The 13387-nt window shown below is 34.7% G+C and overlaps 2 protein-coding genes and 1 non-coding gene across 4 annotated transcripts; 1 reads left to right on the plus strand and 2 right to left on the minus strand.

Annotated features, from left to right (window-relative positions):
- Positions 1–1136: 1136 nt before the first annotated feature.
- LOC105166319 (UDP-glucuronate:xylan alpha-glucuronosyltransferase 2) lies at positions 1137–5333 on the minus strand. 2 transcript variants are annotated; one of them, XM_011085626.3, is made up of 3 exons: positions 4984–5333; positions 4250–4874; positions 1137–2230 (listed from the first exon to the last, which is right to left on the minus strand). In XM_011085626.3, the coding sequence occupies exons 1-3, from the start codon at positions 5164–5166 to the stop codon at positions 1287–1289; spliced, it is 1752 nt and encodes a 583-aa protein (XP_011083928.1). In that variant the 5' UTR covers positions 5167–5333; the 3' UTR covers positions 1137–1286. The 2 variants fall into 2 exon arrangements, with proteins under 2 accessions (XP_011083928.1, XP_020551152.1); XM_020695493.2 differs by having other exon boundaries at positions 4979–5118.
- TRNAR-CCU (transfer RNA arginine (anticodon CCU)) lies at positions 3941–4013 on the plus strand. Its single transcript has one exon. It is a non-coding gene; the product is annotated as a tRNA-Arg (tRNA).
- A 1384-nt stretch (positions 5334–6717) lies between the features above and the next one.
- Positions 6718–11606, minus strand: TIC22-IV (Tic22-like family protein). Its single transcript, XM_011085627.3, has 8 exons — positions 11193–11606; positions 10905–10967; positions 10152–10226; positions 8949–8999; positions 8260–8319; positions 8105–8176; positions 7537–7572; positions 6718–7302 (listed from the first exon to the last, which is right to left on the minus strand). Exons 1-8 carry the CDS (start codon positions 11580–11582, stop codon positions 7210–7212), a joined length of 840 nt encoding a protein of 279 aa, XP_011083929.2. The 5' UTR covers positions 11583–11606; the 3' UTR covers positions 6718–7209.
- Positions 11607–13387: the final 1781 nt, after the last annotated feature.

Below are 13387 nucleotides of genomic sequence, written 5' to 3' on the forward strand. Positions count from 1 at the left end.
AAACATATCGCAAAGGTATGTTTCTTGTTGCTCGACATAATTGGCTAGATACAATATTTAAAGTGATAGCTAGAGCATCATCTCTGAAGTTCGTAGGACCGATCGTCGCTAGAAGAATGACGACCTTTTGTCATGTTCAATTATCATAATTAGAAGTAAAAAATTATTGTGAATACAATTTAACTACGAGTATGCAATGGTTATTAGTTACTAATATGTTGTTCCTACAGGTGAGGCAAAAAATCAGCCATATTTACAAATTAGGGATAATTACATTCCCCTCTCTTGAGGTTTGATGTAATTACATGTAAGCTCTATATAGTTTGAAAAATTACATTTAGCACATTTGATGTTTGCATTCGTTTAACAAATAAGCCTCTCTGTTTAAATAAAAAAATAACCCGCACCCCCACCATTGGGCGACGCACGTCACTCTCCTTTGCTGGAGGCGGCGGAGGAGGATCGGGAAAGGAGGTTTCAGGATAACGGATTTCTTTTTAAAAAAATTATATTAATTATATAAATAATTTTATTTTATAATTATGTATATATTTATATATAATTATGCCATGTAGGATGCCTAGTGTACTTCTTGGCCATGTTAGAAATGACAGCTCATTTCGCCTGACAAATAAGTAATTACCTGATACATCAACAATTTTCATGCAATTGGTCAGAAAATTGACACCAAAACTTAAGTTACGCCTAATTGAACCATTTTTCAAATATAGTGTATAAAATGTGATAATTATCATAGTTAGTGGACTAAAATTGAACGAGAGCCAAGTTAATGGACTAATTTTTTTTTTTACCCAAGCTAAAATTACTAACCGCTCATACTTATAGGGCTAAAATTATAATTATGCCTCCTATTTCTTATGATACAAAAAGGGATTATTATATTTTACACCTCCTAATTTATGACATATTATACAAACTAACCCTAGTTTTTGTGTAATTATAAAAATCACTCCTGACATCTAAAAGAGGCAATTTGTGTAATGTTGTTCAAACTTTTAGGGAGTGTACGTGTAATTTTTTAAATAAAAAGTGTTATTTGGAATAATTTTGATGTTTTTGATAGGTATATATATAATTTTTTAAAAAATAAAATTGATTTGCGTAAATTAGTCGTATGGAAAAGGATGTAAATGTAATTATTCCTACAGAAAAAACATAAATTACAAGAAACAATAATCCCATCATACTCAAAATTAAACCCAAAAAATTCAAAAAATTTAAAAAAAAAACTCTGTGCAAACTAAAAAAAGTTGATGAGCCTTAAATCAAATAAATTTTCTTGGATCAGTAACATTGATCCTCCAATGCTGATCCTGAAACCCCATTTCCCTCGAAATCTTCCTGCCCCACTCCAGCTCTATTTTCCTCTCCTCCGACAGCCCACAAAACCTCTGCAACCCCTCTTCCATGTCGTCGTGCACCTTCCACCACCGCTCGTGCGCCGCGTCGCTCGCGTAAACCCGCTGATCCGCCACATCCCAGTTGCAGTCGTAGTCCCTGTAGCACTGCCATGGCTTCAGCCCCAGATAATGCAACGAGTACAGCTTCGGAGGGTCCGACCCGAACAGCTGATTCTTCACGCTCGCCTCAATCGAGGAATTCGACCAGAAGTTCTTCAAGAAGTTGACCCGCCTCGGCAGCCTCTGCCACCACACGAACACCTCGTTCAAGAAACCCTGATCGCCGCCGTTGTAGGAGACGATCTCCTTCCTCCGGTTCATCAGCATGCGGAAGGTGCAGTTCGAGGGCTCGATCACCATCACGCCCGAGTTGAAAATGGAGCCGTCGTTGCCGGTGGCGGACATCTGTGGGAAGTGGAAGAGGATGTCTAGGTTGCGGAAAACGACGACGTCGGAGTCGATGAAGATGATCTTGTCGTAGTCGGTGAGCTGCCATAGCCGGAACTTGCTGTAGTTGTATTCGTTGTAGGAGCCCTTCTCAGCTCTCGGGTTGCGGATCCGTTTTATGAATCGGAGGGTCCACCCGGCCCGGGAGAGAGCTTGGCGGGCGGGTTCGGAAATGGAGGTGTCGAGGAGGAGGATGAGGTCGCGTCGGGTTCGGGTCTGGAGGAGGCTGTGGGCTAGGATTATTGCACCGCAGACGTAGGATTCGGAGGAGTGGAGGACTGTAGCGTAGGCTTCTCGCTTTCGCGGGTTTGGGTTTTCGGTGATGGATCGGATCTTGGATACATCATACACTTGGTTGATTCCTGTGATTATACCACTAATACTTGATTAGCAATAGTCCAAATCGGGTAGTAGTTTTAATTCCATGCCAATCTATTGTAGTAATTTTATCAGTGTAATTGTAAAAACTCAGCTCATTCATAATAAAAATGGTCAAAATTAGCTAATATAACTTAAAAAAATACACGCAATTAAGTTGGTCGCGTATACATTATATACACTTTTCGGCCATTTTATCAAATTATTCTAACCATTTTTTTTACGCAATATGTGAAAATTTTCAAACACTCCGACAAAAATTCCTTGGATTCATACAACATAAAATTGTCGCCCCATATCTACAGAATTAAGAAATTCAATTCTTTTGACTATACTAAGTGCTTTTAAATATCGAATAATTGGATGATTGTCAATATTTTGTAATTTCAAGAAGCTGGATATATGTCAGTCATTCAACTATTGAATATACAAAAGTATCGGGTGTAGCGTGTACAGAACCTGCCTATATTTGTCAACCTTTTTAAATGACTCTAATTTTGTGATTTTTTTTATTCTACATTATTCAAAAAGTTGGCCTACAATGGACTGTTACGAGAAGATATTGATTTATTAAACAGTATTAATTTTAAAAAAAATATTTATAATTTTTCAAATAATAATAAAGTACTTATAATTATGATAAACTTCAAAAAAGAATAATGTTGTAATTTACCCTACAATTTAAATAAAATATGCATGGAGGTAGTACAACGAAAGAAAGTATATATTAATTTGATTCAAGGAATTTTATAAATAAACTAGTTATGATGGAATTATATAATTTTTTTTTTTTACTTTTAACATCTCTATGTTGTTACTCTATTTTTTAGAAATTTAAATATAATTATTCAATTAAATAGCAAAATAATTTTTAAAAATCAAAAGCATAGATGGAGTATTCATTAGTCTATCAATTATTTCTAGAAAATCTAACTCGAATTAGGTTTAGTCAGACCTTAACTAATTATATGATAAGTATAATACATGCTTTATTTACTTTTTATTATTAGGTTTGATAAGTTGTTCAATACACCCTTGTAAGGTGTTTACTTTGCATCATGAGAGTCTAATTTTTAGGAAAAAAATGCAAACAACCCCTTGTGATATTGCAGGTGATGAGCAAATTACCCCCTTATAACAGAAAGGAAAAAAAAAAAGAAATTTACCTTTCTATATTTTTTTAAAATGTAGCAATTTATCTCCCCATATTTTTTAAAATGAAGCAATTTATCTTTTTAGATAGGGAGATAAATTGCTTTATTTGAAAAAGCTCCGGGGCAATAAATTGCTATTTTTGCATCATTGGGAGGTAATTTGCTCATTTGCAATATTACAAAGGAGTAAATTGAATTAAGCCCTAATTTTTAGTTTCAAGTCCGATACAACTCAATATTCTTCTTGAATAACTCAATCCAAATTGTCTAAATAAATATAATATAACTGATACAAAATTTTTCTTCATCGTGTCATCCAAATTACTTATAGCACAATAAATAAAATTTTATAGTTAAAAAAATAATCAATCACGTGACAATAACAGAAAGGGGAGGGTAAAGTAGAGCTTTCAGCCTTCTTTTTATGTGTTGGTGAAGGGGTGAAATGTATACTTACAAGGCAAGATTCTGATTTGGTGGTGCACCAAACATGCTTCAAATTGAATAAATATTAATAAAATGTGCTCAGAATCGAAAGATGCGCCTGTAGCTCAGTGGATAGAGCGTCTGTTTCCTAAGCAGAAAGTCGTAGGTTCGACCCCTACCTGGCGCGTTTTAGCTCACTTTTGAGTTTTCATTTTTTCTCTCTATCTTTTTTTTTTTTTTTAAGTAAATCTTGTCACAGTTTCATTGTTAGTATGATAAATTTTCAATTCAATTTCGGGTTTGGCAATGTAATGTGGCAGTCAATAACATCTTGATTCGAACAAAACTTGATCATAAATTTAACCTCATTGAAATGAAAACACAAGCAAAATTGAAGTAAATTAAGATGGTGTATAAACATACCTTTGTCATCCCACAAAGGCAGCGCCAAGTTACATGAGCCGATCGGCATCGTTACTTTCTGCTCCAACCGCCACATTTCCGGCCTATAGTACCACCACTCCCCCTCCTTCCCCACCATCTCATTGCACCGGAACAACTCCACCATCGGCATACATTGGCTCAAAAATACCACCTTCATCCTCCCACCCCATTCCCACCTCCCCCTCCTTACTGCCATATTCGCCACCAAGAGATGGACCTGAAGCCTAAACACATCCCTGTTCCACCCTTCCTCTGGAGCCTTGCATGGTAACTTAGCCACAATCATGTCCATCTTTTCGTACTTATCCAAATCCGGCATTGGGATTTCAGGGCATGTTGAGCCGGAATATTCTTCCTCTTCGTCTATCCACTCTGGGAACAAGGCCTTCCATTCAAACATATTGGATACTCTCTCAAATGGTATTGGGACGACCTGTCCATGAGCCTTCCATTCAGAAACATCTTCGTCGTCCATGTTCACCATCCCTATCCTCATTCTTGTACCTATGCCACTCAAGAAACTTGGTTTTTCCCTCTTGATCAACTCCCTTCGAGGCTTTGGCTCCTCCAACACTGCTTTCATCTTAATCCCGCCATTCTCCATCTAATAACAAAGAAAAGAAACTCATATAAGATCATGAGTTAGCAAAGTTTAAGCTGTTAGGGAGAAGAATCATTTAATATTTAAAATCTCTGACGTTAGCTCACCTTACCTTATGATGGCAGTCACGGAACGAGCATCTAACCAACAATGCCGCCTGCTGGTGGTAATCGGAGGCAGAAGGGCAAAGGAGAAGGATCACATAGAGAATCAAGAAGAATGCCAAGAAAACAAGATTGATTCTGATGATCAGAGCTTTTGCAGAAGTGGACTTGATCATCTTTGTGAACACCATGACTATAATAGGGAAAAAGATTGTTTATTTATGAGGTTATCTGCAGTTTTTTTCCTCAAATGTGTATAAATGATCAGTTAAAACATTGGTGATCACTGATGAATTGTCATTGTGTAGCTAGTAGAGGAAATGGAGGGGTTGATGAAGGGGGATTTTTGAACAAGACGGGTATATGAAAGCAGTGGATTGATGAGGTCCAAGTCTTGAAGCTGAAGGTGTCTGTTCTTTCCAGAAAGATGTTTGTGAAGTTCCCACACTGCCCCTAGGGCTTTTTGTCACGAAACTTGAACTTCTATCGGGACTGAAACTCGTAACTTATCTTTCATGAAATAAGGTATCACTATTAAATATTTTGACCGTTCCTTCAATTATGATCTTTTTTTTATCCTTTAGGTTTTTGGTTTTTGTGTCACAATATATAAATATAATCTTAAGGGCTAGACTTTGATCACAAAAATGGTCTAATTAAATCTAGTTGGGACATCATTCCTATACTTTTTGTTAGACAATTTTGATAAATGCACATTAACAAATATAAAAATAACTTATATATGCATATGTATTTTCTAAAACGATCAAACTCATGTGTGTGTGTGTATATATATATATAATATGTTCATTCGTTCAAATTATCTTAAAATATACAGAACACATAAAACATTGAACAGAATTTGAACTAATCTTTCCTCTTTTACCAAGAATTTTTTCTTCAGTTTTGGCAATTAGCAACTTTATGAGAAAGTATTAGGAATGAAATGGTAAAACTTGCAAGTCGAAAGGGCATAGGCGAAAACAGAGACATTCTTACAGGTATAGTTTTGCAAATGCCACCAACTTTTCAGTTGCACTGTCAACCTCCTAAATGCAATGATAAATGTAATAATTCCTTGAAATCATGAGGATCTACCAACTTTTGGTCGTCTATGATTTTTACTTTAAAAATTTTCATCTGGGCTACTTGTGTTTTAGGTTTCATTGATAATTACATCACACCTGACCAAAGACAAGTCATAGAGTACGTTGGCCTGTCACATTTCTGGACTCAAACTTTGACAAGTTTGATGAACTATTAACCTCAGCCTTCTGATTGTCATTCCAGTAAATGATTAGCCTTGAGCTTGAGGTTGTTGAGGTTGTAACATTCCTTGCTAATGATATTCGGCTTCCAACGAAGAAATCATAGAAGTTTGATTAGATTATTCCATCACTATTTTCGCCACAAAATGTAGAACTGATTCTTTTGAAAGAAACGATAAATAACATCATTACATTAAAATATCTGCCAACTGCTTTTTTCGTCTAAGCAGTTTGGTTATTGTGATTCACATATGTTCGATAACTTACCATATTGCTGAGCCTGCACTGATAGGTTACCTTATGCAATAGTGGCTGTAAACTCACAGTGATTGCTATAGCATAGGGTATGCTGATACAAACAACATATTATGGTTCAAACAATTTCGGTACTTGATCTGAGTTTATCGTCTGGTTATATTCGTCTCAAGAATAGAATCAACTATCAAGAAAAAGAATAAAATAAGTCACATCGTCTTTTCCAGACTTGTTCTCAATGAACAAATTCTTTTAAGAAAAGGGCAGTGTATGAATATTACAATAGTTTCGCGATCAATGATTCCAAGAGCTAATCATGCCATCGAGATACATTATAATGGACCATCAATTGATTAAAGTACAAACACAATACTGTGTATTCCGAGAGATCAGATAATATGCTCCAAGCATGGACAATGAAAAGGGAAGGGAAACATCAAAAACAAAAATACAAAAGGAGAAAGAAAAGCCTTTGTGAGTTTTGTAAAATCAACTATTAAATTGGCTTCTTGTTTTGGAAGAGAGTCTTTGAGCTAATCCACAATTTAATTGGGTGGGGCAAAAAGATTGTATGTTCATGAGTTGACGGAGGGAAAGGGACCAAGATTTGGCAGATCGATTTTCATGACTGAGCATAAGGCAGTACAATGCGACTAGGCACTCACTTGTGCATGTGCCGTGCAGTCAATGGGAGTTTGACGTCCAAAAATTTCATAATTTTGTAACGTCTTGAATGTGTTGAGAATGGCTTTTACCGGGTGGAATGAAAATTAAATCTTCCCAGCCTGAGTTCTTTCCATTTATCTGCCATAAGAATGAAAAGTTGCAATACTCTGTAAATTCCAAAAGTAAAAAATACATCTCGTTCATGTAAAAATCAAAATAAAGCATCAAAATACTGTCAATGAAGAGTGTGCCTTATGTGATGACAAGTGTGCCTGTATAGATGTGAACAGTGAAGATGTCCCCGACTATATCGCCCTTCCCTACCTATATGCATATTACCCTTCAATGAATTAGGAATTTTGAGTCAATTACCTCCATTTTCTTGAGGACATCCTCCAAACTTCCAACCTGTCAAAGTACAAACACATTAAGAATAGTTGAAAAGAGAGGTAGATAATTTACCTTTTGCAAGTTAAATATGGAAGTATTTAACTAAACACATGACAAACTGAGGTACGCTTGGAGTTCATTTTCTCAAAAGAACTTTAGACAGCAAATTTCAACATGGTTTTCATCTGAATAGAACAGAATTGTACAAGGCAAAAATTCAAATGGACCACACTACCAGAATCTGGTCCATATCTAGTGTCAAGTTTTAACCAAAAAAAATTTTGCAAGATCAATATTTTGACTAAGCATGACATGCAGGCATAGGGGTCTCACATTCTCCTGGGGTAGTTAGACTCTGAAAAGGTGAATATTGTCAGTTATATAACTCCAGTTTAAGTCTCTGTGTGTCCCTTGAAGAACATTTTGTGTTAGCAAATACAAGGTCATTAAAAGCCGTTTCTCCACAAATCTCCAGCCCCAAATTACTTATACATGCTGAAATTAAAAAAAAGAATAAGAAAAGCTGAAACTGAATAACTAGTTGTAATACCATAATATGCTGAGAAAAACCAGCTCCTCTTGAAACCCTTGACACTGTTGACAGTGCTTTCTCTATATCTTCCTGTATGATCACAAATGATACTCTAAAACAATTCATCCACACTCAAGATAATCTTTTGTAATAGCATCAGAAAAAAAGAGTACCTTCTGGAAGTAGATGGGGCAATACCGCTTATTCTTTTTCTTCACAACTAGAAGGTCTGACTGCAAACAGAAAATGTCCATGTAAGTTTAAAAGAACAAGCAGTTATTGTAGGCAAATGCATCAAAATACAGGGTCCCTAGTCTATACTACATTCAGAAAGCAAGTTAATAAAGTGCCAGAAACTGAACTTTGAAAGTCACAAAATGAAATTTGACATTTTACCACTCAACAAATGAACATACTTCTCGTGCCACCACCTTTTTATTTTCTCTCATCAAATGTTCTCTTCTGTGTGCATATGCACGCACACATGTTAAATAGAGCACACTCCAGGTTCTTTTATAATCAAGAACACGAAATATGTGGTCAAGACTATGAAGTCGCAACAGTTTATGGGCTTCCAAAAGTTCAGTTAGTTCATAGAATTAAGACCATTCACCTATTTCTCTCCAACAAAAATTGTCATTTTCAGGACCATTAAGTAATGCAAAGAAGACGAATGCAATTGGTTGTTTGTAGATGAAGCAAAACCTGCATGATATAGGAGTAAACATTCAATCATATTCTTGATACATGAACTTGATTTCTGCCATTTCAGGATAAAGTAGCACTTACATGGTAGGAGCATGGTAGGAGATGAAAAGAAGAAAGGAATAGGTCATATAATCACATATTTATTAGCACATACCTGAAAAACAGGAACTCCATCAAATCCACTCTTGATATCTGATGCTTTTAGCTAAAAATAAAGAATGTGAGCCATGTCATTTGCCAATATGATGAGAAAGAAAATGAAACATCACAATTAACATTACTCAATAAACTTATGCAAGAATGAGATTCTAGGATTGCTTTTAAAAAAGGAGCTAATGCACATTAGGTGCTTCCACTGTGGGTCTAACTGAGAATAGGAGTTAACAATTTGGATAAAAATGTACATACAAGAAAGAAGTAGTTGTCATGCTGGTGAACAATATAAATAAGCTTCATGCAGTCAAGATTACTAAAAGAGTCATGCATGGTATTATTACCAAAAACTCTTCAACATCAACTTATTAAATGGAGACTATATGACCTTGCAAGAAAATAAAATTTATGCTAGCATATATTCCAGTTTGCTGGCTAACTATAAGCAGATGCAATTCTTCCTCATCATTTTATGAAAACAAATTTCAACTAATTTTTCATTATTGTTAACAACATATTCAACAAATCCACTAGTATACCATTACTCAGAACTGACTAGGTCCACTCATTAGATACAAATGAGTGCTTGCATAAGACCGCCTCCACACCCTTCATCTCTTTTCCTATTAAATCTTCTGTTCTTCATCTGTAATTCTGTCTTCCCTGTTTTTTCCTTTTCTCATCTAGCTTTTCTTTTCTTCTACTTTCTTAGATACACTTGATTTCTCTCTTTGTCACATTCTTTCTTCTATCGCCTTCATTGTTCATCTTTTCTTGTTTTTCAGATATTGACAAAAAAAAAAAAAAAAAAAAGAATATTCAATGTTACTGCTCACTGAAATTTCTTTCTTTGTCTTCACTTTGTAGTCTTGTACTATAAAAAAACTAATTCTTTTTCACTGAGAACTACGTTTCTAAATACCCTAAATACGAAAAAGAGGAGCCACGTTTAATACACCATAAATAAGAAAAAAGAGTGAGTAATATTATTTATATATTAGAACTCAACCTCCTCCCCAAACTTAAGTTACATGATCCTGCCAGTTAAAAGCTTGACATGACCCCATCTTTAATTGTTCGGACAACTGATATAAGGACCTCTTCTAAAAATTATAGGTTCTTTTGCTCTTAACAAAAAAGTAAGATAGGTTTACAAGCCCATGTACATGCAAGCAACTTCAAATATAGTCTAATAAATACCAACCTCCAATGCATTCTTTATTTGAACAGGATCAGGTAAGAACCGAAATGCAATTCCTTCAACTTTCAACATATAAACCTGCAAGATTAGAGGGAACTAATGCTTAACAACGATCATTGAAGGGCAAAACTTTTAATTTGTAAAATAAATTTAAAAAGCCTCAGTAAACATAAAATTATTAATCTAATCCCAAATAGTTTAAACATGCAAAAAAACCACATGTAATGCATATGCTTCACCTTTACAAAGTGAAAGTTGCAGTAAATAATTTGTTAACTAGAGAAACTCAATCAAGCATGAATAGGCAAGCTTCCCACAGAAAAAGGGAACGAAGAACATAATTAGCTTGTGAAAGACAACATTTTGAACTCACACTAGGACCAAAAATCCTACAGTAGCACCCCGCCACTGCTTATAATTTGTTTAATCCTCTTAGTAAGTCAAAGACATTTAATCTCAAGCTTCCAAAGAAATTTCTCCAACACAATTTTTAGAGTTTCCCAAATAGAGTCTCTACATGATTAAAATAACAAATATTTCAAAGGTTTCAGCACACCATTTAGACCTATAATAGTCACACCAAGTGATCTGAGAGATCATTAATTTAATTCCGCACCATGATTGTATCTCTCTCAAGTTTCAAGTGAGTTCCACACAACTTTGCATACTTCCTCAGTCACCAAGCAGCATTAGAACTCCCGAATCAAGAACTTCAGAATTAGTGTCCCTGAAAGAAGAATCCCACGAAACACTCACCTGGTCAAGCGTAATTGGCACCACTTTTGCCCCACCTCTCAATTCTCCTCTTCTTGACTTCACCTAAAACGGAGTTAAAAAATAAACATATCGTAATCATTATAGCAAACAAAAGCATACACAATTCGACTCTAGCAATCCCAATTACATCTTCTAATAATCATCCTGTATCACTAAATTATGCAGCACAAATTCTAAAAACACTAATATAAGACACGACTACTCCAGGAATGCATAAAAAAAATCCTCATACACATAAATATACATTAGTCATTCTGAGTACACTACCTGAGCAAGAAAAGCTTCGGCATCTTCTTTGCGGAAGCAAAGCAACCCAATGGACTTCACCCCCTCGGGGTCAGATACCAGCACGAACTCATTATTTGTGTTGCTTACAGTATAAACCGAAGTTCCAACTAACCTTCTCGCAACATGCTCGGAATTGAGCGACGTTTCCGAGGCGGCGGTTTGCTTTCCCTGACGCTGCGACACCGAGGCAAAGGGCAACGAGTGAGGCGGCGCCGGAGGTAGGAAAGCCGGGAACGCAGCTGCGGCGAGCCGCTTGGTGTCATCGAGCCGAGTTGCAAGTTGAGAGCCGAGCCGGTGGATGAAAGTGGATAGTGATAGGAGGGGGTTGGGAGGTGGGCCCACCGAGGGTTTTGCAGAAGAGGACTCCATTGTTGCCTGCTTACGATGAGAGTTACTTTTTGAGTGTTATAATATTGTTTGGACTTGGGCCGATGCTACTACTTTTAAGTGGGCTTATCTTCCTAATGGGCCAAAAGGCCCAAAATCTTGTTTGGACTGGGCTACTTGTATTATTTTCCATCGATGAATGGGCTTCTCTTACTATTGGCCCAGGAAGCCCAAAATACAAAATGTCTCAACTATGTACTTCTTATTATTATTATTTTGTTAACAATTGAAATTTCATATGAGGATAAATTGTCACTTAACATTTTTATTAGTCTCTTTCTTTCTTTCTTCTTGTTTTTTTTCCCAGCTAGATCAATATTTCTTTAAAAGATAAACCCTTGATGTTTGATAAGCTTGTGTAATTCTTGGATCGTTGGACGGAAGTTTGAAAATGTCCGCTTTGCCATTATATAATTATAATAACTAAGATTATAAACACATAGTCCACGGGCATTTTTGTCAGTTCACAAAAAAAAAATTGGATGCAATCCTAATGAAAACTAGCATATTGGGCTACAAATCGGACAACCGTTAAAATAAGAAAACAGTAGTAATTTTTTTAACAACAAAGGGTTACTTGTTATTATATTAAATTTTAGGAGGGCTCATCGTAATTTCTTTTCACAACTTTCTTTTTTCTCTTTATTCGTATCATAATTTTTTTTATATACTCGTGAAAGATTTCGTCTCTTTATATATATATATATATATATATATATATATATATGAGAAAACCAACCCATCAGACAAAATTTTTCTGCATCCATGAACACTAACTCATAGAACCATTTTGAGTGACAAGTTTTAAGTAGTTGCATTGTGGCAGTTAGACCTTAAAATTCTTTCTCAAATCAAATTTAGTTATAAAAAAGTGTAATACATTTGTTATATGATTGGTCATTTTTTATGAATCGACTTCAATCACACAACAAGTATACTATAATACTTATTATATAATTAATTCAGATCCCATCAAACCGAGTCTGAATTATAGTTTCTCTTGTTAGACATGCCAATTTTGGTGTCCGTATGTGTAATTTAGAGGGTGTTTGGCTAAACTTATAAGCTCCTAAAAATATCTTATAAGATGTTTGAGAGCTTATACACTCTAAATATTTCTTTGACTGTTTTTTCTTTAAAGAGCTTATAAGATCCAAAATATCTTATTTTGAGATCTTATAAGCTCTTTAAAGAACAATCAACTTTTCTAACTTTTTTTTTTCTATAAAATCTTATAATCAATATAAAATTAATATGTCATAAGACAAAAATATCCTCATAATTCATTCATACATTCACGCACACACACACTCTTTCTCTCACACACTCTCTCCTCACCCTCTCTCTCTTTCTCTCTGTACGATTTAAATTTTCTAACATTCGAAAAAGAGAAAATACTTTATTATTTAATAATAAAATTATTGTAGTTAAATAAAATAAAATTGGTATTAATATTGTATTTATTGATAAATATAAATTCAAGACATTATAAATTATACTACTGAAATGGTCATTGCATTAATAAAGAAAATATCAATATATATCTATATTAATATTCAACTAGCACAAATGTGTGTATATATATATATAATTTTTTTATTAAAAAATTTAGGTAATAATTCGTCAGTTTTTTGTTATCATAAAAAAGATTATCTATTAAATTTTTATTTGGGATTAAACTAGAGTGTACTATTTATAAAACCGTTTTAGAGTTTTTTAAAAACAAAATATATTAAGACATAACAACTTATTTCATTCTAATTGTATGTATCATATCCATTTTAACT

Source organism: Sesamum indicum, linkage group LG7, assembly GCF_026168435.1.
Source record: "Sesamum indicum cultivar Baizhima isolate 11 linkage group LG7, ASM2616843v1, whole genome shotgun sequence".
Classification (NCBI taxonomy): Eukaryota; Viridiplantae; Streptophyta; class Magnoliopsida; order Lamiales; family Pedaliaceae; genus Sesamum; species Sesamum indicum.